The 27,756-nt window shown below is 47.8% G+C and overlaps 1 protein-coding gene across 3 annotated transcripts in view; it reads right to left on the reverse strand.

The window, feature by feature from the left end:
• Mgmt (O-6-methylguanine-DNA methyltransferase) overlaps window positions 1-27,756 on the reverse strand; it is a 243,948-nt gene that overhangs the window by 167,065 nt on the left and 49,127 nt on the right. For all 3 annotated transcript variants that reach the window (XM_028869097.2, XM_037209596.1, XM_037209593.1), the window contains exon 2: window positions 19,806-19,942. In XM_028869097.2, coding sequence (XP_028724930.1) covers window positions 19,806-19,942 — 137 coding nt within the window. The remainder of the gene's footprint in view (window positions 1-19,805; window positions 19,943-27,756) is intronic.

Genomic DNA, 27,756 nt, shown 5'->3' on the forward strand with positions numbered 1-27,756 from the left:
TTTTTTCCCTTCTTTTTGAGAACTTAATAAAATTTCTAATTCCAATCATAAATTTGAAAAAATTTACCCTTTCCTCATCTTTCTAGAACAGTCCTGATGACTAGAATGATATATGACACAACACACTCTGTGGCCCGCATTCATCTCCGAGGAGTGACAATTTAATAACCCATCAAGGCAACACGAGATGCCAAAACCACTTACCTTACAGTGGGATCACACAGCAAGGAAAAGAGATCAGCTGCTAAGACTCAAGAAATCGCCCTAAAAACACCAGGAAAAAGCAGCTGGGCAGGCAGAGAGCGGGGGCACAGCGCTCTAATTATCACTGGGAATCGCAAATTACTTAAGGACTCAATTTTTTTTTTCTCACCATACCAGCCCTTTTCATGTGCAGACATACCTAATTTCTATGAATCCCTCAAGGGCCCAAACTAGTTTTAGCTTCCAAGATCTTGTGGGATCAGGGGGTAAGGTAAGAAGGCTACTGTGCATTCAATTACCCATTCTTATTAAATATTTCAAAGAAGCCATCCTGAATAAATACTGGATACACAGTACACAGGCCAATCTATGGTCTGAGTTGAAAAAACACATCCTGTTATTTTAATCACAGATTATCCATGAAGTCTTTCCCCTAAGAAGATACAGGATTTAGGTGAACAGGATAATAAAGGATAAACAAAGATGGCAACACACAGTCCATCCTAAGATGCCCAGTGTTCCTAGTGTGCCTCATCCTAGTAATATCTAATCATAATATCTAATCGTGATAAATGTAAGGATTCTCAGAGGTCTGGGGTAGCATCTGACTATCATGCAAATACTTTCAAAGACCCAGCACAGCTCACCTGAATCTCACATTCCAAACTGGACCGGTTGCCATTATCATGATGCCAGTGAGATGCGACCCGGTACACTACAGCAATGGGAAGGCCTAGCATCAAGCTGAAAACCAACCCAGAGCATCCGAGATGGAAATGGAAAACGGAAAATTAGAGAAAGTTGAAAGAAAAGGAAAAACGCAGAACCGATCCGACACACTTTGAGCAAGGCTCTAAGCTGACTACACTTTCACAAAAGAATAGAAAGTAGGAGCCTGAGAGCAGACGCCAAAGAGCGAGAGGCACCCGTGCCTCTCTTGGGCATGGCGCGGGGTAGCAATAACAAAAGTCACAGAAGATTGTCACAGTCGCCACCGAAGAGCTGAAATGGGATTTCCAATCTCCAGATGGAAGCATTGAGGAGAGGGAAAACGGGAAATTAGCTGACTCTGGTGAAACGGCACCTCGGCGCCAGGTGATGGGCCGCACGTCAGGAAGGTGGGCAAGCAAGCGCCCTAGAGGCTGGGGCCATACCGCATATCCAGTAATAGACACAGACGACCTGAAGAAAGGCCATAAAACATTGATATTCCTCACTTCTGTGGAGAGAGCGACAACTCAGGAAGAAAACACACACACAAATCTCCCCATTTGCATTCCATAATGTTCCCGGTGAGCTTCGGGCTCAGGGTCTATCAGATTCACTCAAATAGGCAGTATTTCAATAAGGATTTCCCAGAAAAGCCCACCTTCAACTTCATCACAGCCTATTAACCAAGGTGTTATCATTTATATTTGGCCGTTTATCAAAAATGGATAAGCTTTCCATTTTAAATGGACTCTGAAGCCCAATTCCTGGAAATGCCCCTCCCACATCCATGCATCCTCCAGGCCTGCGCTAGCTCCCGGTGCTCCTGCTTGCTGGAATAAGCCTGGATGCTGGCCAGAAGGAGAGAGGTGAACATCAAGACAGAGCCCCCGTCTCACCTAATGTGAGTTCATATTCTTGCACTGATATTTTAGAATACTCATCTTTGTAAATATCTAAGTCCATTCTGTTCCACAAGGCTGAGAACAAACCCAGGCTCCTCCTTTCCTAATCTAATAATTCACTACTGAAAATGTCTAGAAAGGGAACTCTATGTCCCATCAAGGCAATGGGGAGACATTATGATGCTTCTCCACTTCATCTTAAAAGAGAAAGAAAAAAAGCAAAACAAGCAAAAACCCAAAAACCTTTGCAATGATCATCAAAACCTGGTAGACAGTAGCTGCCATCATCATGACGGGAGTGAAATGCCACCAGGTGCTCCACAGCCGGGGGAAGCCAGAACTGTGTGAACATTCAGAGACTTCTGCATAATCAGAATCACAATACCAATTAACCGATTAACAACCACTAAGCTCATGAGTCACAGCTGCATCTAGTACGCAAGGTTATAGGGGAGCACTGGCAGCAAACTAATTTCTAGTGTATAAGAAACATGCAACACACACACACACACACACACACACACACACACACACACACACACACACACACACACACCTTTAAGTACCATGATTAAGATTTCAAAGTACAACCTCAAGTCCCTGGCTGAGACTGACATGGAGATGCCAGATGGGCCACGCCCCTAAGAAAAGATGGGAAGACACCCAAGGAAAAGGCTCACCAATTTTCTCAAGCAGACCTTGTGACAAAACACCCCCGGAGCCAGCCATGATCCAGGACGTTCATCCTCCATGGCACCCTGCATTCATTCCCAGGGGCAGGCTTGCGCAGCAGGCTTTCAGAAGGGAAAGAAAGCAATATATTTGTATATATTGGGTATTTGGAAAATGAAGAGGTATGGGGTGTCTTTCCACCTCAGGGACCACAGGGTAAAGAAGGCGCATGGATAGAGGCAACAGAGACTAGCAAACACCATGCTTCCAGGAAACACCAGGAAGTCACAGTGAACACCCACATTCAGCAGACTGTAACAGTCCTGACCTCCCTCCATGGCAGCGCAGCCTCTAGACATCTCTGAAGCCAGTCCACTGCACTTGGAAAAGCCATCCCACTGGACCACAGAGGCATCGGAACAGTCCATGAAGGAGAGGAGGGTCTCGCCAACATCAGCTCCTACTCTCAAAGAAGTTTGTACGCTTGGAAGACAGATGTTTCTCAAACTTCATTTTCTTACTTAAAACTCCACTTTAATTATGTTCAAATAACCCATGACCTGAAGCCCCAAAGGACCTACCCTGTTCAGACAACAGTGGTAAGTCCAGAAACAAAGCCGGCCAGGATGGCTGAACACCTTCATCCCCAGCACATCTCCATGGCAGCGAGGGAAAAAAAAATAATCCTCAACCCCACAGTCACAGTTACTGTGTGCTTCAACCATGGGCTAGGGCCCCCTTAGCAAGGATGGGGCTCTGCCTAAGAATGTCTATGTCCACCCTCATCTCCTCATCTAGTACCCCACTGACCCTATGGCAACTTCACACACTGTGAAATCCAGGGGGGTTAGGACTTCAAGGCAAGTGCTCAGACCAGAGTGGATGCTAGGACAGTGTAACCCCACTCTGCCTCAAGTGATAGGTGGAGGTAGAGGGTAAACCAGTCCAAAGAGTCCTTTCCCATCATCACGGTCAGGGCCAGGGTCACATGGGCTCTGAACTAAGCAAAACAGAGCCCCAAGGAAGCCACCATTTTCAGAGGTGACTGTCATTCCCGAGGCAGCTGGTGCTGAGGCTGGGGGGCGGGGCGTGGTTACCATGCTGAGAGGTCCCAACTACCACATGGCTCCCTTCATCCCAGGTGTAGCCTGATCTGTCTTTGGAGACTCTCCATGGGACTCTCCACAGGGATGCTGACCTTGGCAGCTCCTGCTGAACTCCCTGGCTCCGCATGTATAATTGTGCCACTTCTCGGGAAGAACACTTTCCATCAGCTCCCAAACCTGCCATGAATGAATCTGTTCGGCTCTCAGGAGCACTGCTGGGCACAATACTGGGTCCAACACCAGCCCCAGGAATCAGGAAGAAGAGGCCCCAACCCTCAAGGCTCTCAAAACGCAGGAGCAGCCAGCCCCAGAGGAGGTGGCCCAATATAATTGTCTTCCTTCCTTGAGCTTCAACCAGAGAACCATGTGCTTATGGGTCCTCAGGCTTCCGTGCCCTGGGTGAACACTGTTCACCAGGTGCCGGGGCCCGGATCACATCCCAGGATGTAGGAATCCTTCACTTTTACAGCCAAAAGGATGCAGATCCCAGTGGTCTCCTTCACCAACTCCTGCCCCACCACAAGCAAAGGCAATCTGATGGTAAAAAACAATCCATCTCTCTCCATTCAGCATAACCTAATATCACTAATATTAATAAATTTAGCTCTAGATACTATGCCACTCTCCAAAGAAAGAGTCTTTGACCCAAAATGCCAGACGCTATTAAACTGAGGGATGATCTTAAATCTGTTTGCATGTGTCTACTGAACCCCATCAAAGAAATTAAACGACACAGGGCGGGAGAGCTGCCGCGCTTGGTTAGGAAGAGGCATCGTGGAGGATCCAGGCTCTGTGTCATTAACTTTCCCATTCCCCTCATTAACAAGTAAAATGTTTTTACTGCTTGAAAAGTTTTAATAAATAGAAAAAAGCAGGGTAGCTGACATAGTTTTGAATGTAATATACAAGGGCTTTTAATATTTTTACATATATTAACAGAAAAGCCAGAAACGAGGCTAAAAGGTTACATATGTGCGTAAAAAAACATGAAATATCTACAGGACAGACCCCAGTGCCCTCAACTTCCACTCTCCAGATTCCGGTGTCTACAGAGTGGTCTTTAGGAGATGTCTAAAGAAAGGGCAGCTGAGGCCAGTGGCCTTACAGCCCCTCACTCACCGTGTCCAGATGTCCTCGGAATGTAGGGTCGATGCAGCCCAGCATCATGCTGGCCATGCTGAGCACGCCACACACTTAAGTAACAGTTCAGCTGACATGGGTACAGACAGTGAGATAATTTGGCTAGCTGCTCATGGCTGAGTGTCTGCAGGTTCAAACTTTTATAGAGAATCGCACACAACAGAAGGCAGTGTGGGTGGCCACAGGCACCACATATAATGGTGGCCCCATCACATTACAACAGACTGGAACCTGCTTCCTCCACAGCTGCTTTCCTATGTTCAGACAAGCGCCCACTGACTCCTGAGGTAGTACGATCCATAGCTCTTAGAGTCAAGAACGGACTATGCAGGTCGGTAGCTGAGGGCCCAGAACTACTGCTCAGGCTGGGGATGTCGCTCAGTTGATAGAGTGCTTGCTTGCATAGGATGCCTCTGGCTCTGTGTTTGAATCCCAGATGTGCTTACACCACACAGAGTGGTGCACATCTGCACCCAAGCACTCGGGAGGTGGAGGTAGGAAGAAAAGCCCTCAGCTCAAGGGCAGCCTGGGTTACACAAGACCCTGCCTCAAAAACAAAAAAAATTTAGAATCCCCAGCCATGTGCCTGGACATTCCTAATGACTATTTGATTTAAAAAAAAAAAAATTTAAAGGAAAAAAAAAAAAAGAAAGAAAGTCTCATTTCAATTCCATGGAAAGTAGTAGACAGCTGTAGATGGAGGGGAAGAACCAGGACAGAGGAGAAAGATGGATCTGCTCTGATTGGCAGGAGCCCAGCCTCAGCATCTGGAGGTGCTGGGTGCTTCCTCCTGGAGTTCTTTTCATTCATGGGCCTGAGGCTGTGCCACGACACCAGAGACTCCACTGTGACCTCCGCTGTACTGGAGTGTTCATGGGGAACCCTCCTCAAAGGTCTGGGACAAGGCCCTTCCCCAGGGGACAGCACTGCACTCGGCCCAGCCATTGCCACAGAGCCTGGCTCCAGCTGCTGAGGGCCAGGCCAGCACACTCAGCATCACTGCTTGGGCAAAAGGTGTCACATCTCAAAATATTATTTCCAATAAAAGTTTTGTTTACCTAGGGAAGATTTAAACACACCAAAAAACTTTGAAGGAAACAAGTGGCCTGGCTCTTTTTAATAAAATCCATGCTTGGATACACAATAACTCTTCCTAGCAGAGCCAACAAACTAGATGAAGTATGGACCAGAAACTCCGTATTTCTGCAGATGAATTTAGAAAGGAGAAGCCAGCATTTGGGGGAGGTTACCTTTGGGGTATGTAATAATTCAGAAGGATAAACAACTTCTTTTTCCCTAGCAGAAGTGTGCACTTTTAGTAAAGGGAATGAACAGGCAGAACAGAGACTTCTGGAATACAGTATTATACATATATACACACCATCATGCATACGGTACATGCAATGGTTTTCTAGCTGAGAAACGAATAATCAGCACACCTCAAATCTCTAGCTTCCTGTTGTAATGGGCTGTCTTAAAAGCTTCTCCTCTCCTCATGATGACACCCTTTGAAAGTCTTTATATTCTGTTTTTAGCTTGTCTAAATACCCAGGCAGGACACTGTGGCTAGAATGATCACATTCTACTTGGAAAACTCCCCATCGGGAGCTCCTGTATCCATGTGCACACAACGAGGAGGACACTGTGGCACCATGTCTGCCTCCAGAGACGGAAGGAGAGTGTCCCCTCCTGACGGTGTGACCTCAGTCCTGTCACTGTCCAGCCCACTGACCAATACAGGCCGTCCTGGAGGTGGCTGTGGGAAGACAAGGTCACCCTACTCCAAGGTTAGATGCTGCCTGGTCTGAGGCTGAAAATATGCCCGGGTCCCTAAGTGAAGGGAGCTGTCAAGTGACAAGTGCATTTTCTACAGCCTTGACCTGTGCGGCACACAAAAGGTAGGACAACCTTCAGGGTTGGGGAGGCACAAGGAAAGCAACTTGGAGATGACAGTGAATCCACCAGCAGCCATCTGTGCAAAAAAAAACTGTAACCACAATCAGAGATACAGGGAGTATGCTTATAACCTTAGCTCTCGGGAGGCCCAGGCAAGAGGAACCAGAGATCCAAGACACCCTGGGCTGCATAGAAAGACATCATCTCCAAAAAAGAAGGAAGGAGGGAGGGAGGGAGGGAGGGAGGGAGGGAGGGAGGGAGGGAGGGAGGAAGGAAGGAAGGAAGGAAGGAAGGAAGGAAGGAAGGAAGGAGAAAGGGAAGGGGGAGGGAAGAAGGAAGGGACTATGACTTTACAGTCAAAACAAGTCAGTACTCTGCTAGCAAACACTGAAGATTAAGATTGCCTTAGGGAGGACCAGTGCCCATCCACAGCTGCTCTGAACCTGCTGGTGAACTCTGGCAGTGTTAACACAGAAGCCATGATTCTTCCTCCCAACACATCTGTGTGCACCACATGTTGAAGGGGAAATGAGAGGGTCTCAAGACTGTTTAGGGAGAGGTGGATGAGGTTCCTGGAGATACTCAGCCAGACCAGAAGAGCTGGTAAGAGACAAGGCAGTTAGCAGCTGAGGGCCACAGAGGAGGAGACCGAAAGGGATGTAGAATGGACGTGAGTGCTTCTCTCAGTGGCCTTGGGGCCAAGACTCTGACTTTACTTCCATTTGGGGGAGCGGGCCAAGGCAGGAGGAAACCAAAGTTCCTGAGAGAAGGAAAGCAAGACTTCCTAGCTCTTCCTAGACGCTGACAGCCCTCCCCAGTGTCAGCCTATCGGACACTGGTGTGTACAGAACTCGGTTCCTGCTGGGACACGCTACTGCTCTCCACAGCTGAGACACACCAGGTCTGGCTTGGATGGAACCAAAATGATTTCTACCTCAGAGATGTAGCAAGCAGACACTCCTTAGCCAAAGCCAGTGCTGCAGCAATAACTAGGCATGGCATGCTAGGTTTCTGGAAGGCCAGTGCCAGGGAAATCTTTTTCACAACTTAAGAAAACCCGAGTTAACTTCAAGACACCGCAAAGAGGGTGTGGATGTTCCAAAGCTATCTCACAGAGACACCCATCTGCTGCCTCCACGGGCCTCCAGATGCCCCCCTCTCCCTGTTCTCTGCCCCTGAGTGTTTTCTTTCATTCCTGTTTGGGGCTTCTTGGTGATCAGTCCCATGTTAAAATGAGCCTCCATTTGAGGAGTTTTTCTGTAAGGTGCTATGTCCTAGGAATGTCAGAAGCTATACCCGTACATTCTCACCAACATGACTGCCTAAACACGAGCTGAACAAGGACAGCAACAACAGGTCATGCTAAAGCGGACGGGAAAAGCCCACGAGGCCCCAACCCTACACAAAGAACGACAGACGACAGATGGAATTCTCCAGGTGGGAAAACGTCTTCTCCAGGGAAGAGCACACCAACCAATTAACCAATACCAAACAGTCAGCCCTGAGAACATACATACAAGCAACACGACACAGATCAAGCAGTTTACATTGAGAAACATGTATGTACGTACACATATATACATGTTACAACAATTAAATGAGAAAAGAGGCCATGAATTAGGAAGAGAGCGAGGGGGGCCGATGAGGGGGCTTGGGAGGAGATGAAGGAAGGGGAAAATGTTGAAATTATATTGTAATCTCAATAATAAAAGGAGAAAAAATGACCCCTCCACGTGACGTTGGCTTCTCTGGTGTCCCCTGCTGGCTTCTGCCTCAGTCTTTAGAGAAAGTACCACTCCTCAGCTGCCCAGCCAGGGCCCACCTCTGGATACCTTCCCTCTGCCATGCCACCCTCAACCCGTCCATCAGAGATGGTGGTACAACATCTCAACTTAGTGGGCAGTACCCATTTCTACTGCCAGAGCCTTGGGCTTAGCCCCACATGGTCCCTACTTGGGCAAACTCAACAATCTGCTCTCACAACACCCATATTGCGGTTCCCTGTGCCTATCCCCTGAGCGGGGCTGGGCTCCCCGCAGGCCAGTGCTGTGTACTCCCTGCTGTGGCATCCCCAGTGCTCCACTGGGACCTGTCACACAGCTTGTGACACATGTGAGATCCCATGTTCTGAGAATGAGGGTTACGTCGGGAAGTCCTGAAGGAATCCTAAATTTATTCCATGTTTTTATGTCAAAAAAAAAAAAAAAAAAAAAAAAAAAAGATCTACTTTTACGACTTGATGGTGCCTGGAAATAAAAATTCGAGACAAACCCACCATAAGACAATGCTTCAATTCAATTCAAAATTTTAAACCCATTTAACCTTCAGCCCAATTAAAATTCTGAGCTAATGGCGTGTAGGAGCTATCCTGCACATCAGAAACACGCAGCCCATCTAATTACCGTTAAGGTCTTAAAGGAAATAATTTAGCAAACAAAGTATGCTTTGAGTGCAGAGTGTCAATGATATTAACATCCTCAAAACCAAACTGAAGCTCACTCGCTACTCACAGACCACTGAAACATCAGAAAACACTGAAGATGCATTAAAAGAGGAAGAGAGGATTCTCGAGCTGGATTCAGTCTGATCTAGGAAAGGGATGGGCGTCTCTAGACAGCATACAGCTGTGCTTCACAAGAGGAGTCAGGAGGGGCCGCCTTGGCTGGTGTCCACAGAGCACAGACATGGCTGGCCACGTCCCCTGCTCACCTAGCTTGAGGCATCACCACCTGACAAGCTTCAGGCATGCTGTGGCTTACAGTGACATACGGGGGAGGTGAGGGAGCCTGCTCCCTCCCTTCTGGGCCTGAATTCCCTCCACTGAAGAACATTTTCCTCTACAAGTCACTGGCACTCAGGTGGCCAGCACAGCGCTTGCCTCAGGACTACCCCAGGGCCCCAACATCTGGGAGGAGGGCTCAGGCAGAACCTCACTTGGGGAAAAAGGTCACTCTATGAGTAGCGGTGTGACAAGAGATTCGGATAAGTAGGAGGTATAGCTTCCTTAGAACTCCTCCCGAGACCCTGTCACCTGCCTCTCCCCACCACTTCCACTTCTTCTCATTGAGAGCGACTACAGGATTCAAGGCTGCAGCAGACAACAGATGGGCTCTGCTGGAGAGGGCAGACCCCAAGCAGCAGTCTGTGCTACCGAGTCCTAGCTCCTGGGTAGATGGGGACCCTCCCTCCTTCACCCTGAAAACTGTAGGAGAGGAAGAAAATGGCCTCTGGGTGTTACAGTTACCATGTTAAGCTGTTCTCAGAGACTTGTTTGAACTCATTTACAGTACAATTCAAACAAGTCAGTGTGATGGTTAACCTTCCTCCTCAATTTGACTGGGTTTAGAATCACCTAGGAGACACACCATTGGGTGTATCCTTGAGGATGTTTCCAAAGAGGTTAAACATAGGAGGAAAGAACTACCCTGAGTGTGGGTGGCACCATCCCATGAGCTGGGGGTCCAGAATAAATAAACAAAGGAGAAAAGGTATGAAGCCAGCTGACTGCCAACATCCCCTGCACTCTGCTTCTCAGTTCACCCCGATGTGAACAAGCAGCCTCTCGCAGCTGCTACCACAATTGACAGGCACTCCAGCCATCAAACCTTGCCCACCACATTAGACTGTGCCCTCAGACAATAAGCTAAAATCACCCTCTTTTCCCTTATATGGCTTCCTGTCAGCTTCTAGTCACAATGGTAAGAAAAGTAAAGCACACACCTGCTAGCCCACAGGACAGGAAGAGGGGAACGAGACCAAAGGCAGCAATGGGGTGAGCAATGAGTGTGAGGGCAGGAAACTACAGGGTATCGGCATGTGATCATCAACTAGAAAGGGCTGCATACTTCAGCCAGCACTGTTGTAAAATATTATTTCCAGGTTTGTTTATGGTGTGGAACATTTGCTTCATGATGCAAAGCTGTGTTGCACTCTCGTATGTTGCATTTGTTTAGCTCTGTGAAGCTGTGATACTGTGCCTGCCTAAAACACCTGATTGGTCTAATAAAGAACTGAATGGCCAATAACAATGCAGGAGAAAGGATAGGGAGGGCTAGTGGGCAGAGAGAATAAACAGAAGGAGAAAAAGAGGGATAAGAAGGAGCAAGAGAAAAAGGAGGAGGACACCAAGGGCCAGCCACACAGCCAGACATGAAGTAAGAAGTAAAGAAAAGGTACACAGAAATAGAGAAAGATAAAAGCCCAGAGGCAAAAGGTAGATGGGATAATTTAAGTTAAGAAAAACTGGCTAGAAAAAAGCCAAGCTAAGGCCGGGCATTATTCATAAGAAACAATAAGACTCTGTGTGATTTATTTGGGAGCTGAGTGGTAGGCTCCCCCAAAGAATAAAGAGTAAAATCAACCAACTACACAGCATGGTCACACTATCAGCTCTACATCTGTCTACACCATAGGCAGCAAGTTCCAGGGACCGACTCCAAAGGGCCCCAGGTAACCAGGGCAGGGTACTGACACAGCTAATTCCACCATGAATGGCTACAATATGGACACAAACTCTGATAGGATTCCAGGTTTGAGCTACAAACCCCTCCAAATGCCTGCACACAGCCCTGGAGCCTTCTCCCGGGGTGAAAGTTACCGCTGAATGGAACTCTGGGAGTTCCAGTTCTTGGTCAGGAAATAATATCTGGTAACCTGTGGGTACACTCAAGTGCTACTGCCACAACCTGTGACATACATATGAGCACTTGACAGCTGGTGGCATGGACCTCCCCTCCACTGATGGCACGTGGCATCGTCTAATTCCTAACCATGTCCAGACCGTACCCAGCCTATGCAGGGCTCACTGTGGTAGGTGATGGGGACAGGTGTCTCTTCCTGCCAACCTTCCCCTTCACACAGGCACAAACACCAGTGTTATAAGACACTTCTCTAAGAAGCTTATTGTTAAGAGGGAGGGATTTAAGGATTCTTATCTCAACACGCCTTAGAGGCCGAACATTTACCCACCCCTGCTTGAAGCGAACCAATTTATCTCTAAACTGTGTACACTGCTCCAAAGGTTGGAAACTCAAAAACTATCCTGGGCTGACAGATAGTTCATATTTTAGATGCACACATTTTCTTAGCTGTCATTCAACCATCCTTTTCTCTCAAGATGAGCCCGCAGAATGAAGTAACTGTCTTGCTTCTGACTCACCAACACAGGCCCGCACATCTGCCAGCCCTGCACATCTGCCAGCCCTGCCTTCCAAAAGCAACCAAGTCCAGAGAGCAAAGCTTTAAGGCTCTGTCTTGTTGCCAGCCTGGGTCCTGAGCATAAAGACTTCTGTGCCCTAGGAAAACCTGTCTCTACCTTCTATCTGGCATCAGGTAAGCACTGAGTAGTGAGGGAGCAAAGGAAAGAGGGAAGCTGAGGTATCAACGCCATTTTCTAGATCAGAGGCAGCACAACTTTGTAAGTGATACACTCTGCCCTTCTGTGACCACACAGCTCTATCTGGGAACTATGGGTCAACAGCAAAGGGCCTGGCATCCACAGGACTGGCACCTCCTGTCTCATGGGCACCACTCACAAGGCACATGGCAAGCCTGCCTGTAAGGCTGGGCCTGAGGGACTAGGTAGACGCTGGATGATCTTCCCACAGAATTTATCCGGCTCAGACTTCCTCCAACCGTCTCCACACTAGAGCTGGCCAGGAAAACACCACATCAGATCTATAAACATCACAAACGAATCCCTGCCAGGAGAGTTAGTTAAGTTATGCAAAGTAGAAAATGGACTGTGGGAAGTTTGTACATTCAAGATACAAAAGATTTTATATGAGTTTGGTTAGTCTACATACGGTTTCCAGTACTACATTCCTGTACTTGTATTACAAGGTTTACACTGAAAGAAAAAATGAAGGGGGGTGGTGTGTGCAAGTCTTCGACATGTTCAAGATGAGCCCGACTTGGTTTCCCCAGTGCCTGAGAGCCAAAGCCTACCTGTTGCTGTCTGTGTACTCTAAGTGGGACTCAAAGCACAGTCATTGTTTCAAGTAATCAACCAATGTGAACAACATTATGGAATGCTAAGCATGGCTCAAGATCATATGAGGAAAATAAATAGGTCACCTAGCTCTCTTGATACATCCTAGGCACTGCAGGGCAGACGGAGGAGGTCAGGGCTCCACAGCCACAGAAAGACAGCATGGAGGGCATCAGTCAGGCTCTTACAAAGACCAGGCTATGCTTCAGGGGACAATGACTGACAGCTGGGAGATATGGGCTGTAGGTCATCAAATAAAGCTGCTACAAAGAGCCACTTCTAAACCAATGTGCCTCATCCAAATGGTAACAAAAGAAAAAAATGGAGGTGATCAGGACGAGGCAGAACAAACCAAAAATCACATCACAGTGTGGAGCCTTGAACAGATTACAAGGCCTGGTTGTATGGTGAGTTTAGGCTTGTACAGAAACAAGAGGAATCCCTCTGTAGCCAGGCATCAGTAGTCAGCCTGTGAGGCACCCAGCAAAGCTACTGCCCTTGGAGAAAGTAAGAAATGCCTGTGGAGACCCCCAAGTCACATGGGAGGGTGACAGCAAGGACCCTACTCAAGACCCTTCCACTGCTGGTCAGCAGGAAAGGAGGCCACGGAAGGACGCTGGTGGTGTGTGCGGGCCGCACACAGCTGTCATTGTAAAGCAAACTCCAAGCATGAAACAGCACACCAGCTGCCATTCAAGGAAGACCCAAGACCATCCCAGACCTTGCTTTTTTCACAAAATGGAGGTGCACTTCCATGCCTAGGAATGTTGTCAGAAGCACCCCAAATCTAAAACCCCGGAGATGTCGGTATACTGAAGTGAATAAATTGATGCAGGCCAGCATTTCAAGATTGACTTACCATTCTAAAATCAACTCAGTCCACCACATGGATAGACCATGAAAGAGAAAAATGCCATGGCTATGTAAGCACCCAGAAAAAAACCATTGGAGGACTCCCACAGGTTGCAGGCTGAGAAACAACGCCAGTATAAAGGCTGGCATAGAGAGAAACACTGAGGCACCCTGTTACTAGGGACGAGAGAATGCAGTCTACTGGGATGGTGAGGTACTTAATGCATGTCTTACTGGTGAATTGTTGATAGCAGAAACACAAGGCATGAATACCTCACAGGGAGAAGCATACTGTCTTTATGCAGAGAGTGAATTCACACAGAAATCCTAAAGAACCCCAAATAACACCCAGAGCAAGCATAATTGTCATACCCTATTCCCCGGAGGGCGCTGACTCCAGGACCCCAGTCACACCAACACCCAGAGAGGCTCGAATCCTTCACAGACAATGGCAGTGTCAGAGCAGAGCCTATCTATTCACATCTACCCACATGCTGCACATTCAGAGACTACCTATATTACCTAATAAATGCTGTGTGAACAGCTGTTTAAATGTTCTGCATAAAGAATAATGACAGAAAAGTAATTTGTATGGGTTCATAACACTGAAGTTTTCCAAGAACTTCTGATCCACAGTCAACTGAATGCAGGGACACAGAACTCACAGAGAGGGATGGCCAACAGGTAGCCCCCCACCCCCTTATTCATAAGGATGTATCCCCAAACCCAGGCTACCTGGAATGGTGGGTAGAATCAAACAAAATAAGACTGCTCCTATGTACCTATACTAATTTATAAACCCAACATAGTAAGAGATAGAGGGTACAAAATCAGATGATCACATCAACCAACCGTGCTGTGAGCCATGTCACCGTGGTCTCTCTGCTCTTGTGATGATGGAGAGAGGGAATTCTTAAAGGAAGCACTTCATAGTTTGTCTTGGATACATCTGAATCTCCAGATTCTTGTGCCTTGGGTCATTATAAAGTAAAAGGGCTGCTTGAGCATAGCATGGTAATGATAGCAGGTTAATCTAATAACTGATACAATCACTAAGTGACTAGAAAGAGGGCAGCATATACAGAGTGGATACACTGGGCAGAAGGGGACATGTCCCAAGCTGATTGGGTCAAGATGTCATCATATTAGACAGAGTGGCATGAACTTATAAGTCATGATGGTTTCTTTCTGGAACTTTCCAGTGAACGTTTCGGGACTCTGGATTCTAGCTGACCATGGGTAACAAACAGTAGAAATAAAATCATAGGGAAGGGTTGGGGAGACTCCTGTGCATGAATTCACAGAAGTTTGTACAACATAAGATCAGCGCGCGCGCACACACACACACACACACACACACACACACACACACACACACACAATCAATGGCTACAACCAGCAGCAATAATTTAAAAGTTAACAAAAGTTTTAAGCTGATTTAGAATACTATCAAGAACAAAGTACCTAAAAATCAATTCTATCAAAGACATGTGAGGTCTCCATGCTGGAAACTACAAAACCCTGCTGAGAAAAATGAAAGAGAACCCAAATAGATGCAGAGATAAATCACACCACAAATCGACAGAGTCAATACCAAGAAGCTGTTAGGCAGCCAGGAATGGAAACGGACACCTCTCAATCAGATGCCAACAAAAAGCTGTGCAAAAACAGATACTTCAAAATGGCAAGGTAATGTGCAAAATTATGAGACTTGGGGCTAGCTGGGAGGTGAATAGAAGCCTTGGAGAGCAGACAGGATAGGATAAAAATATACTGTGTGTGTATGTATATATGTTTTTAATAAATAAAAATACAATTTTAAAGAATAAAATAAAGATCCAGAAGCCCACTAGAAACGGAGTTCAGTTGGTGGAGTGTGTGTCGAGCAAGCACAACACCCCAGGCTGGACACCCGGCTCTTCATAAACCAAGTGAGGTGGTGGCACTCTGCTCTACTCACAGAATTTAGAGGTGGATAAAGGACGATCAGAAGTTCAAGGTCATCCCTGAGTCCCATGCCAATCAGGGCTACATGAGATCCTTTCTCAACAACAACAAAACCGAAGTGGGGGCACCCAAAGGCCAAAGGCAGCAGCTAGAGACATGGCCTGACTGTCTCAGGCTGGGCACACACTCAGTCACCAAGCGAGCATGGGGCTGGCCGAGAACAAAGGCCGGTGGAACCGGTAACAGTCCTAGAAAGGCAATGCCCGAGGTGAACAGAATGGGAAGCTGTGCTTTCCCCCAACAAAGGCTGGAATTAGACAACTATATAAAAGTAAGTAGTGGCTGGAGAGAATCAACTGTATGTCCATCATGGGCGCTTAAACAAAACACATATCCGAGTATAAGAAGGAGGATCCTTCTGAGAGCCAGCACAGCAGAGGAGTCTGGTGAGATTACAGCAAATACTGCAGGTTTTGATGGCAGGTACAGTGTGTTTTGTGGGGTGTCTGGGGGCTTTTGCTTTTGTTGTTTTGTTGTTGTTTTCTGAGGCAGGGTCTTACTGTGTAGATCTGGCTGTCCTTGAACTCACACAGATCCACCTTCCTCTGCCTCCTGAGTGTTGGGATTAAAGGTCTGTACTACCATAACCAGCTACATATTTATTAAAGACAAAAACAAAAACAAAACAAAACAAAAACTAAATGTAAAGGGAAAAACTGATCAGCTGACTTTCTCAAAATTACAAACTTCTCATCTAAAGAAATTTAGAAAATCAAAATATAAGCAACTTAGGGAATTATCTTATTAAGGGCTTCTATGGCTGTGAAGAGACACCATGACCATGACAACTCTTATAAAGGAAAACATTTAATTGGGTGGCTTACAGTTCAGAGGTTCAGTCCATTATCATCATGGTGGGACATGGTGACGTGCAGGCAGACACGGTGCTAGAGAGGTCGACAACTTGTGCAACATGAACAGGAAGTGAACTGTGTCACACTGAGCTTGAGCATAGGAGACCTCCAAGCCCAGCTCCACAGTGACACACTTACTCCAACAAAGTTACACCCACTTCAACAAGGCCACACCTCCTAATAGTGCCACTCCCTATGAACTTATAGGGGCCAATGACATTCAAACTCCCACAGGGAGGAAATCACAACTTAAGCCAAGCATGGTGGTACATCCCTGTAATATCAGCACTCAGAAGGCAGATGCAGAAGGGTGGCTCTGAGTTCAAAACCAGTCTGGGCTAGAGAGCAAGACACGGTCTCAAAGGAAAAAGCAAAGGAAAAATTCCCATGCTTGGCGAAGGACTTGTACTCAAACCCATAAAGCAGTAACACAAAGAAAATAGAAAGAAAAGGAGGAAAAGAAAAACTGAGTTAAAATACATCAAAGGTGGTAAAGTTCAAATTTTAAAAATTCAAACCACAATGAGATGATACTTCAACTCACCTGAAGAGCCAAAACTTTAAAATCACAGAACCAAGTAGTGGGCAAACTCTTACAGACTTAAATGTTTATATGCCATGGAATCCAGCAACTCCTTATCTTGGCATTTACTCAAGGAAAATGAAGACAAGGGTCTTTACAAGGCTTGAACGTGAATCCACAATGAACTTTCCAGAGAGTTCTAGATATTGTTTGGGATGATCTCTATATGCCAGTACACTTTTGTCAAAACTTACTGAACTTTGCGTCTGAAATTTTTTAGCTTCAGCTTTTTAAACTGGCAAAGTAGAAATGGCCGAGAGGTTTGAAATGTCTCACCAGATTAGCTATACACATGTACCAGTCACTGGTTTGGTTATTTACCACAATACCAGATAAAAACAGCTTTAGGAATATTAGGTTTGTTTTGATCCATCCAGGCAGAGAAAGTGTGGTGGCAGGGGTCTGAGGCAGCTGGTCACTTCGCATTCTCAGTCAGAAAGCAGGGGCAGACAAACACTGACGCTCAGCTCACTTTCTCCTTCTTATTCGGTCCAGGACCCCAGCCCATGGGATCATGCCACCTACATTCAGGGTAGACCTTCTTAATTAACCCAGTCTAGACAAACCCAGAGATTTGTTTCCATGGAGATTCTAAATCCCATCACATTGACAATCAAGGTTAACTACTACACCATCAAAATCCAACTTCCCATTGCTACTCACAGGATCCCTAGCATCAGGGTTATCCCACAGGTACCCTCTCCAATTCCTGAATCAACGGAGAAGAAGAGGCACCAGCCATTCCTCTGGAAGGGAGGCAGAATCCTCCCACTTCTTCTCCCCTTGGGTGGTGGAAAGACCTGCAGTCTTAGTACAGGGCCTCAGTGGGGAACCAAGACAATGGTTAGGAGGAGATGGAACACCAGAACCCCAACATGGGCAGCTTGGCCTCCACTATCAACACACACACACACACACACACACACACACACACACACACACACACACACACACACACACGTCTCTCCCTGAGAGGAGCTGTAGCTCCACTACGGGGTGATTGTTTTCACAGTCAAATCCAATCCTAACTTCACTCAGCCTCTTTGTTAAGCTCACACAATCCATAAGACATACTTAAACAAATACACCATTTTCAAGATTTAAAAAAATTAATTATGTGCATTTGTGTGGGGGCGAGGAGGCTGTCTACATGAGCGCAGATGCCCTTCGAAGTCAGAGGCATTGGATGACCTGGAGCTGGAATTACAGACAGCTGTAAGTCACCTGACACAGGGGACCCGAACTTGAGTCCTGCCCAAGAGCAGCACAGGATCTTAACCACGGAGCCAGATCTCCAGCCCCTAAATATATCTCATAATGCCTGCTTTTTATATTTTCTGCCCCAAATTTACAGTAAGGAGTGCTTTACTGTTTCTCCAAAAGCAAAAGAAGCCAACACATAATTTCTATGATTTATTGAGCTACTGAACATGCTAAGAGACAAAGTGACATTTTCCCTACAAATTATTTGGTGTCTGCGATTTTCTGAGCACCACAGCCAGATGGTTCTCACAGAAACTGAGAGGAGCCTGTTCCCGCAGTTCAAAGGTTTGCTTATTTTTCAGTCTTGAAGTCTTAAAGACGATATTGATTGCAGCGCACGGCTCTACAGGAGGAGCTGGCTGGGGAGGGCCATGCTGGAATTTATTACCAAACAATGCTCATTATGGCTGTCTCTGACAGGGGTCCATTAAAATCAATTTTTATGTTTCTTATGTATTTTCTTTATCTAATGTTCTTGGCATTGTGTTTATTAGCCAGTTAAGACAGACACCCAGCACAGGAGTTTGTGCTTTTTCTTCTCTTTTTTTTTTTTCTTTTTCCTACTTCTCTCGGTAATAACAAGAATTGCCATTTTAATGCTACCACTCACAGCTAGCACACAGAAGAAGTTAGGAAGTTCGGTGCTACCTTTTAGAATTAAGACATGTTCAGGAGCGCTTCCAATTGGTTTCTGTTTTGTTTTTACAATTAGAAAAATATGGCAAGGACCATGCAAAGAGGAATACATGTCCTTCGAGGACCTTGTGAGCTGAAGTTACCCGGTAGAAAGAGTCTTTCCACAACTCATCAGTGATCGCTCCTGGCCTGGTGCCACCTCCACGAAGCAGCAGAGTGGCCCGACAGAGCGAACAATGTAGACTAGCAGTGGAAGAAGCAGCTGATGGACCCTGCCAGGCTTGATTTAAAACCTCTGAGGTAAGTCACACGATGGAGAGAGCTGTCCATCCCTGTATCTCATGTGTTCAAGAATCAAAATGCTCAGTGTGGGTGGGGGAGAAGCCCAGTCAGTAAATACTTGTTTTATAATCATGAAGATCTCAAGAATCCATGTGAAAAGTGGCACTCGCCTGTAATCCCTGTGCTGGGGAGGTAAAGACAGGCAAATCCCCAGAGCCCCCGGCCACTGAGAGACTGTCTCAAAAAAACAAGGTGTAAAGCACCCAAGGCTACCCTCTGGCTTCCGTATGCACATAAAGACACGTGTACCCACAGGGACATGAACACACACACACACACACACACACACACACACACACACACGCACACGCACACGCACATGTGCACACGCACACACAAACACACACAGTACTCAATTCTCACTGAATTCAACCCCTGTGCAAAAGAGCACATGAATCAAATGTCTGGAAGCTCCCATCAAAGTCACGTTCCCCACAGCTTATGAGCTATTCCAGATTACTGGGTAATATATGAGTTGCCAAAGACACCACAACTCAAAGACTGTTTTCAGAGATGCTAATGTCTGTGGTTGGTGGCACCGGGCTCTGCATTCCCCCGTGACCAGTGGAAAAGAGCCACGGCTCCTGTTGACTCCTGCCTTCGGCACACACCACTCATGCAATGCCCATGCTTACTGCCCACACTTACTCAGGGCTTGGGGTCTTTGCGTGGAGGAATCGTATCCCATGCAGGCCTTGCTCACAGCCAGACAGCTCGATCTTCCCCAAAGGGCTGTCCAACATTGTGTATTTCATTTTGCAGGTCTCAGCCATTCTGCCAAGCTCCTAGAGAGAAGCAATTTTTAAGTTGAGCAAGAAAGTGTGTTTGGAAGTGGCTAGTCATTTATAAAGCACAATGGAAGCATTGGTTACCTAACACCGAGGATATATTCCAAAGCGTCCCCTCCTGGTGGGATTTAATCATAAGCTACTTTTACAACACAGCCACTTTCCACAATAGCCTGGGTCACCAACCAGTGTCCACTTCTTTTGTCCTCTAAAATTACAATGCCTCCATTTTCCCCTGCTGCCTTAACTAAAGAAGACTTAGAGGAGACTGAACTAGTGTAAGATATTTTTTTTTTAAAACTACCTAAAACTCAGCCGGCTTTGAATAAGAGGATTGCCAGAAAAAACTGTTGCATATTTTAAATACAGAACATTTAAAAGTGAAGCATGGGGCTGGCATATAGCATGAGGGGGCAGACCACTTGTCTAGCCTGTGCCGAGTCTAGTTTTATCTTTCTGACAGATTTTTTTTTTTTTTAAAGACACAGGAACATGTATGAAATGCATCACAGAACATCATGGGATGGGATTTGGCCCAGTGGGGACACAGGCACCATCAGTCGGTGGATGGGCAATGAATGACCGATGCTGTGCAGAGCTGGTACACCTGACTTCAATGGAGACTGCAGATGCCAACGAGCTAACAGCAAAGATGCACAGACGGTTTGTCTGTACTCCCTTCAAGCTCCTCTTCCTTCCAAATTCCTTGTCTGACTCCCAGAAAGAGGGGACTCTCATTCCCTTCCTACCCACCAATGATTCCCAGAAACCCTCCTGTCTCCACCCACACACACTACTGACAAACCTGGTGCCCTGGCCCCAGGCTCAGAGCAAGATGGTTTGCTGCTGCCTCTGCTTCTCTGGCCTAGAACTACCTCCATCACCATGCCCAGTCACCACCCTCCCAGAAGGACCTCCTTTGTGTGGGTTATTACAGAATGCATTATGACCCATCCGTCTCCTAGAACGCCCTCCCAGGTCACACCCTCATGCACCTGAACTTCCCAACCCCTGGATCCTGGTATTTCTAGCTCCTTAGCCCCATTTCATCTGGGCACCTCTTGCAGTGAGTGACACAGCCCTCACCTGGGATCAGATAGAACACGCAGAACAAGTCCAGCATCCACATCTGGCTGACACCCGCTGCCGTGTGTGTGTGTGTGTGTGTGTGTGTGTGTGTGTGTGTGTGTGTGTGTATGTGTGTGTGTGTGTGTGTGTGTGTGTGTGTGTGTGCGCGCGCGCGCGCGCGCGCGCGCATACTTGAAAGGCATTATCAGAACATGATCACACCCTCCTTTGTTCACCTACAGTCTATGGCCGCTTTTCTTCTGCTGTCAGGTTGTGACAGAAACAGGGTGAGCCCCAAAGCCCACCACACTTGTCTTCTGACCCCAACAGAAGAGATATGCTGACCCCTCCAAGGCCCACAGACCACACTGCAGGTTATCCCCACACGCAGTATCCCTTTGCATCCTCTCCTGCCTGTCCATCACTAGGTCTCTGTGGTGCCCCATGCTGCCTGGGATCTTCTGTGCCATCCATGTGCTTCTAGTACTTTCCATTGCTTCCCTTTCCCCTCCCCTTCAGTCTGGCATGAACCAATGCTTCCAAAATAATACAAGGTGTTCCCCAATTAGACTCAGGCCTTAGCATCATACCCCAAAGCTTCCCTGCACAGCACCCCACTTCCTGAACACAGGGGCAAGAATTTAAAAGGGCTCTCCTCCAGGGTCTCAGGGTATGAGCCTGCGGGGAGATCTCAGCCTCAGGCTACTTGTCACAGTTTACAGAGGCCCCTCTGTCCATACCCTACTTCTTTAACACCCACTTTGGGAGCGTCCCACTGACTGCAGAGTAAATCCCAAACTCTCAGGGCACTGACTCCACGCTCAAGTTGATGGCTGAGGAAACAAGCTATCCTGGATACAAGAACTCAGGCTTGCCTCCTTGAAGGCTTCTATCTGGACACATGGGAATACACCTGGCATAATCAATATCCCCGTCAAATCTAAATATGCAGGGTCCAAATTTCTGAATGTAAGACTGGAGACACCTAGAGGTATACACTCTTTAGAATTAGGCCCAAGGAGCCATGATGGCTCTAATACCCCATTTTTTATGCGTGTTTATGCCTGAGTAGGTGCACATGAATGCAGTGCCTGTGGAGGCCAAAAAAGAGCGTCAAATCCCCCCAACCTGGAGCAATGGGTGCTTGTGAGCCACCAATGATGATGTTAGAATCGGAACTTGAGTCCTCTGGAAAAGTGGCAAGGGCTTTCGACCACTGAGCCATTTCCTCAGGCCCCAGCAGCTCACTTTGAGTCTCTGCTGACAGCAGTGGCCACAGGAAATGTGTACATACTCTACCCCGCAGTTCTCCGAGGACGGCAGGCAGTCCTAGGCACAGTAGCTTGGTTGGTCATCTACATGAGAGATCCCTGTGGCCAGTCCAGGACCCAGCTGGGCTTATTATATATAGCTCTCCACTTGGCCGCAGAACCCAGAGTGTGGCTCCTGTACCTACATTCCCTGCATCATCACTGTGGCATCCACCAAAAGCCACAAGAGGGGCTGACATTAATTGGTGGCAGAAAAAGAATCGATTTTCCACGGCTGTTTGGAGACCTCTGAAAAATGAAGTGAATTTCTTTTCATCTCCCTTTAACATGAAGGGCGTTTAAATAACAATGTTCTGAATTAAGCAGCTGGCGCCAGAGGCCAGTTCCCACCAAGGTACTGAGAGCCAGAGACCTTACAGGCAACAGCTCCCTTCCATCTCTGCCTGACTTCATCAGGCCTTCCAGAATGGTCTTCGCTGCTGACCTGCACCCTTCCCAGTAAGTGTGCCCATGTGATTCCCAGGGCAGGCCCCGGGCCTGCCAGCAGCCAGCAGTCTAGGAAGCAGGCACCCTGCTAGCACGAGAGGAAAAACAGGTACAGGATCAGATCTCAGGGCCTGCCAAAGTCAGTGGGGAACACAGAGGCCCTGGGAGGCCTCCTAGCCAGCCACATGCTAGGCAGAAAGCACCAGGAGCAGCATTGGTCCCCAGCTCCCACATCTACCTCAGCAACAGGTATGGGGAAACCCCAGAAGAGAGCGAACCATGCACTCAAGTCACCTAATCCTAAAACTGGCTCTGGGAGGCTGGGAGAGAATGGGATTGGCTGACCAACTGTGAAAGCCCGGAAGGAACACCACAAGGGGACAGAAGTCAAGTCAGGGCTGATGCCCACCAGACCAGGAGCCTCCCAGGCTGAGTTGTGATTTGTCCCATTGAACAGAAGACAATCCCTCTGTGGCTCTGTCACTCTGACTGACAGTGGGGCTTGGAGACTAACATCCAACAGAACAGGCTGAAGTATCATTCGGACATTATCCCAAAGCCACCAACTACAGCCTGACCTTCAGGCCACTGAAGGAAAGCGATGGGTCTTCACATCTGTGACCAAGCTTCTGTTCAGCCAGTGACACATGCATAACCAGAGGTGAGTTCTGCCCTGGGATGACAACAAATCTGTCTCAGTGAGGGTCAGGATTGCTGTGATAAAACACCATGACCAAAGCGACTTGGGGAGAAAAGGATTTATTTTGCTCCCAGTTCCATATAACAGTTCACCATCAAAAGCAGTGAGGGTAGGAACTCATGCAGGGTAGGAACCTGGAGGCAGGAGCTGATGCAGAGGCCATGGAGGGGTGCTGTTTACAGCCTTGCTCAGCCTGCTTCCTTATAGATAGAACCCAGGACCACCAGCCCAGGGTTGGCACCACCCACAATGGCTGGGCCCTCTCTCATCAATCACTAATTAAGAAAATGCCCTACAGGCTTGCCTACAGCCTAATCTTATGAAGACATTTTCTTAATTGAGGCTCCCTCCCTCCTCTCTAATGAGTCTAGCTTGTGTCGGGTCAACGTAAAACTAGCCAGTACACCATCCTACTTTCATTTCCCTGACAAAAAACAATTTGGGGGTGGGGGTGGGGGGGAACGGGGTTTATTTGGCTTACAATCCAGGTTAAGGTCCATCATGTCATGGAAATCAAGGCAAGAACTAAGGCAGTTACTCATATTCGATCAAGAGCAGAAAGAGGAGGAAAGCATGTATGCCTGCTGTTCAACTCACTCTTTCATTCTCAAAAAGTCCAGGGCCCCAAACTAGGGGATGGTGCCGCCCACAGTGGGTTAAGTCTTCCCACATCCATTAACAATCAATACAATCCTCCACAGACATACCTACAGGCCAGTCTTATCTAGACAATCCCTCACTATGACTCTCTCCCCAGGTGACTGTAGGTTGTGGAAAGTTGACAAAATGAACCATCACATCAGTTTTCAGAGGAAGAGATGGGCCATATTCCTAGTTATCCCCTGGCTGTATCCCGCTCCAGTCTCAAGCTTGTGGGGGTTCAGGGTGTGGGATTATAAGATGTATCACAACATCCCCTTTTGGTAACAGACACTCTGCAAGGGAAGAACATTCCAACACCCAGAGCCTTGGAAGCTGGGGATTGGGGTGGACTAAACTCGTGGAGTATATCCCAGAAGCAGCCCCGGCCTCTGTTTCCTAAAGGACCCCATCACCTAAACAACAGGCTGCCTGCAGCGAGTCATAGCACAGACACTAAAGTGCCTGCACAACACAGGACAGCTGAGAGATTTGTTCCCTGGTCTGCAAACCAAGGTCTCTAGATTCAAACTGGTACCGTTTGCATTTAGAAATCACACTTAAAAGTCCAGTGTCCCACCCCAAATGTCACACAGGTGCCTCCAATGAAAGTGACTATGAGCAAATCGGTGAAGAGCCTGCTGCTTCCTCTCACAGTGGAATCCAGCAAGATTAGGCAGCAGAGAGAAAACCGACCTCCCCCTCTCCCTCCTCTCTCTTCTGTGTGTGTGTGTGTGTGTGTGTGTGTGTGTGTGTGTGTGTATAGTAGTAGTAGTAATAGTAGTAGTAGTAGTAGTAGTAGTAGTAGTAGATCAAGCTAAATGCAGCAAGTGTGTATGTGAACAGAGTTAGTAGACTGTTCCAGAATTCCCCCAGAACTTCAAGCACTTTTGAGAACCCTTTCCGGATGACAACTGCTTCTATTTAGCCCCTGGAGCTGGCTGCTCAGCTAAACCACCTCTACTTCTTCCTGGAAACTGGTATGGGGGAGCAGATCCCAGCACGGCAGGGCATCTTGCTGGAAGCACTCCAGTACCCATTGCCTGGTTCCTGCAGTGGCTGCCCAAGAGGCTCTGCACCTGCTCACCTTCCTGCAGGCCAGGGAGCTTCTGTGCCGAGCGAGCGGTCCCGTGAACTCAGCGTTACAGTGGGGCTCCAGAGTTATAATCACGGGCTAAGTGCTCTCTACTCTCTACCTACTTACTCACGTAGAAGAGCCATTTCTGTACTGAAATACAAAGAAAGTGGAAGATACAATTTTTTTTAAGACAGGGTCTCTCTGTAGCCATGACTGTCCTGGAACTCACCACGGATACCAGGCTGGCCTTGAACTTAGAGATCCACCTGCCTCTGCCTCCCAAGGTATGTGCCATACACATAGCTGAAAAAAAATCACATTTTTTAGTGGTAAAATAGGACTTACTGTGGGCAGCCTCAGACCCAAATCCTGGATGCTTTAGGTCAACTCTCTCTGCTCAGACCACCACTTTCAAAAAAATGAGGGGGAAAGTTCTGTTCTCGGGCCCTGTGTAATTCACTGAAATCCACAGTGAAACAGACACTATCATTAAACACAACGTGCCACTCTGCCAGATGACTGCTCAATCAATGTATGCAAAGGAGAAGCTGGATTATAAAGACCCATGAAACCCAGACCTCCAGCAAAAAACTCAGAATGCAGAGGAGAACACTATCTACAGGCTACTAAATAACAGGCTGTCAGCACCCTCCTTCCCCAGGCTCCCCAGTCAGTGTGACAGGGGACTCAGGCCGGGGCAGTGAGGCACATCCAACCAGGGGCCTTCCCCAGCAACCCCAGCTGTCCCGTAGGGAGAGCAGCCTAGCCTACGTCCATCAGCCAGATCCTTCCGGGATCCTGGGCTCTGGAGCCACTGGCCAGCAAGTCTGTGGGGCTGAGTTCCTCTAAAGACAGTGGACCTCAAGGAAGACCAGGACCCTGAAATCTCTGGTTTGAACCTGGGAGCTGTGTGGGCTCCCCTACAGCAGACATGGAAGGATGACTGACAGGCAACCATCTTTTTTGGCTTTTGAAACACCTGCTGATCCGTCTTTTCTACACTCCGTGCTCACAGGTACACTAGGTGCAGCAGAGTGCCCCGCCTTTACTTTTTTCCTCACCTAGCAGGTCCCGAGAGACACCTGGGCAAGGGGAGATGGACATCTCCACTACCTCCAAAATACTGGTGGGTATCCGAAGGGTGCCCAAGTCTAAACAGCCTGTGCATGGTAAGGAGTCCTGCTGCAGACACTCCACCCTAACTAACCCCAGCACCCCAGGGCTCAGACACTCCTGGTCCCAAGATGCCATCTGGAGTCCTGCTCAGCAAGGCCTGCTCAACTCCCCCTCTCATGATTGTCTCCAGCCAGCAAGACTGCAGAGTTTTAAAACTGTTTTAAAATGTCGCCTTTCCTGGGGTAAAAGGAAACCATCAGGAGGAAGTCCTGTCCGCACCCTGACAACTTGGGATTGAATCAGACTCCACAGGAGAGGGCATCCAAACCCCAGGAGACCTGAGAAGCCTTGTCTCCTCAGAAACCTGGTCGGGACACACCTGGATATCTGCAAAAGAACTCAGGAACAGCTGAGGCAAAGCCCAAGACACCCAAATCCCAAAGCGTTCCTGCGTTTCCATTCTGAATTTCCGCTCTGATCAAGAATGACTCATTTATAGTTTGCTGTGAAAAAAGATGAGAAAATACCTAGGTTTCTTTCATTTTAAATTGCCCCTCCTAGAGCTTGCTGTGCTAGCTAGCCCCCAAGATCACACGAAGCCTCTCGTGGGAAGGACAAGAGGCTCCCTGGCTGCTTGGTCTGCTGGGATGGTGTGCACCCAGGGTCACCCCCATGTGGCCACACATCTCATGCTGCCAACAGCACATTCCTCATGGGCTGGAAAACTTCTAGCACTTCAGGTCCCACTAACGACAGAGCTCCGCGTGACAGGCTGTCAGGAGGAAAAAGGGTGGCAGGCTGGTGCTCAACATGAAGTGTCAGCTCTTACAGTTGCCATGACTCGGGAAACTTCAGCTTCAATGTGTCACAGCACAAAGTTCCCGTCCTGCGGAGCTTTGCCAGCCAGCAAGTTAATGACTGCTTCAGAAAGGAGGGGTGGGGGGCAGAGTGAGGTCTGAAGGAGATATGACCTTTCCCAATTAGGAGGGTGCCAAAGCTGGGGAGTCTTACACCGCATGGGGAGAGAAGGAGTCTCTGCCTCATCACTGGGGAATCCCGATTGAGTTGTGGCATAGGGAACACATTCTCTACCCGCTGGTAGGTGGCAAGGCCGGTTAAAATCAACCATGTCCAGGAGAGAGAGACCTTGTGGATGCAGTCACATATGACATGCCTACGGTCTTCCACCAGGGCAGATGGGGTTCTACGAGGAACACGGGGCTCCGAGTCATGTGACTCACCATGGAGTCAGCTGGAACTGGGGACCCAGTAGAATGCACATCCCTGTTGTTGACATGGGCTCCTGGGAACGGTGACACTGGTTAGTCTGTGCTCCCACAGCAGGTATCCACCACAGACTTCACTGGTCCATCCCCAGCAATATGCCAAGGTAGCAGATGCCAGCTGGGGATAGGAGCATAGCTTTGGGGGAGCCCTGCAGACACTTTCTACT

This window comes from Peromyscus leucopus, chromosome 1 (assembly GCF_004664715.2).
Source record: "Peromyscus leucopus breed LL Stock chromosome 1, UCI_PerLeu_2.1, whole genome shotgun sequence".
Lineage (NCBI taxonomy): Eukaryota > Metazoa > Chordata > Mammalia > Rodentia > Cricetidae > Peromyscus > Peromyscus leucopus.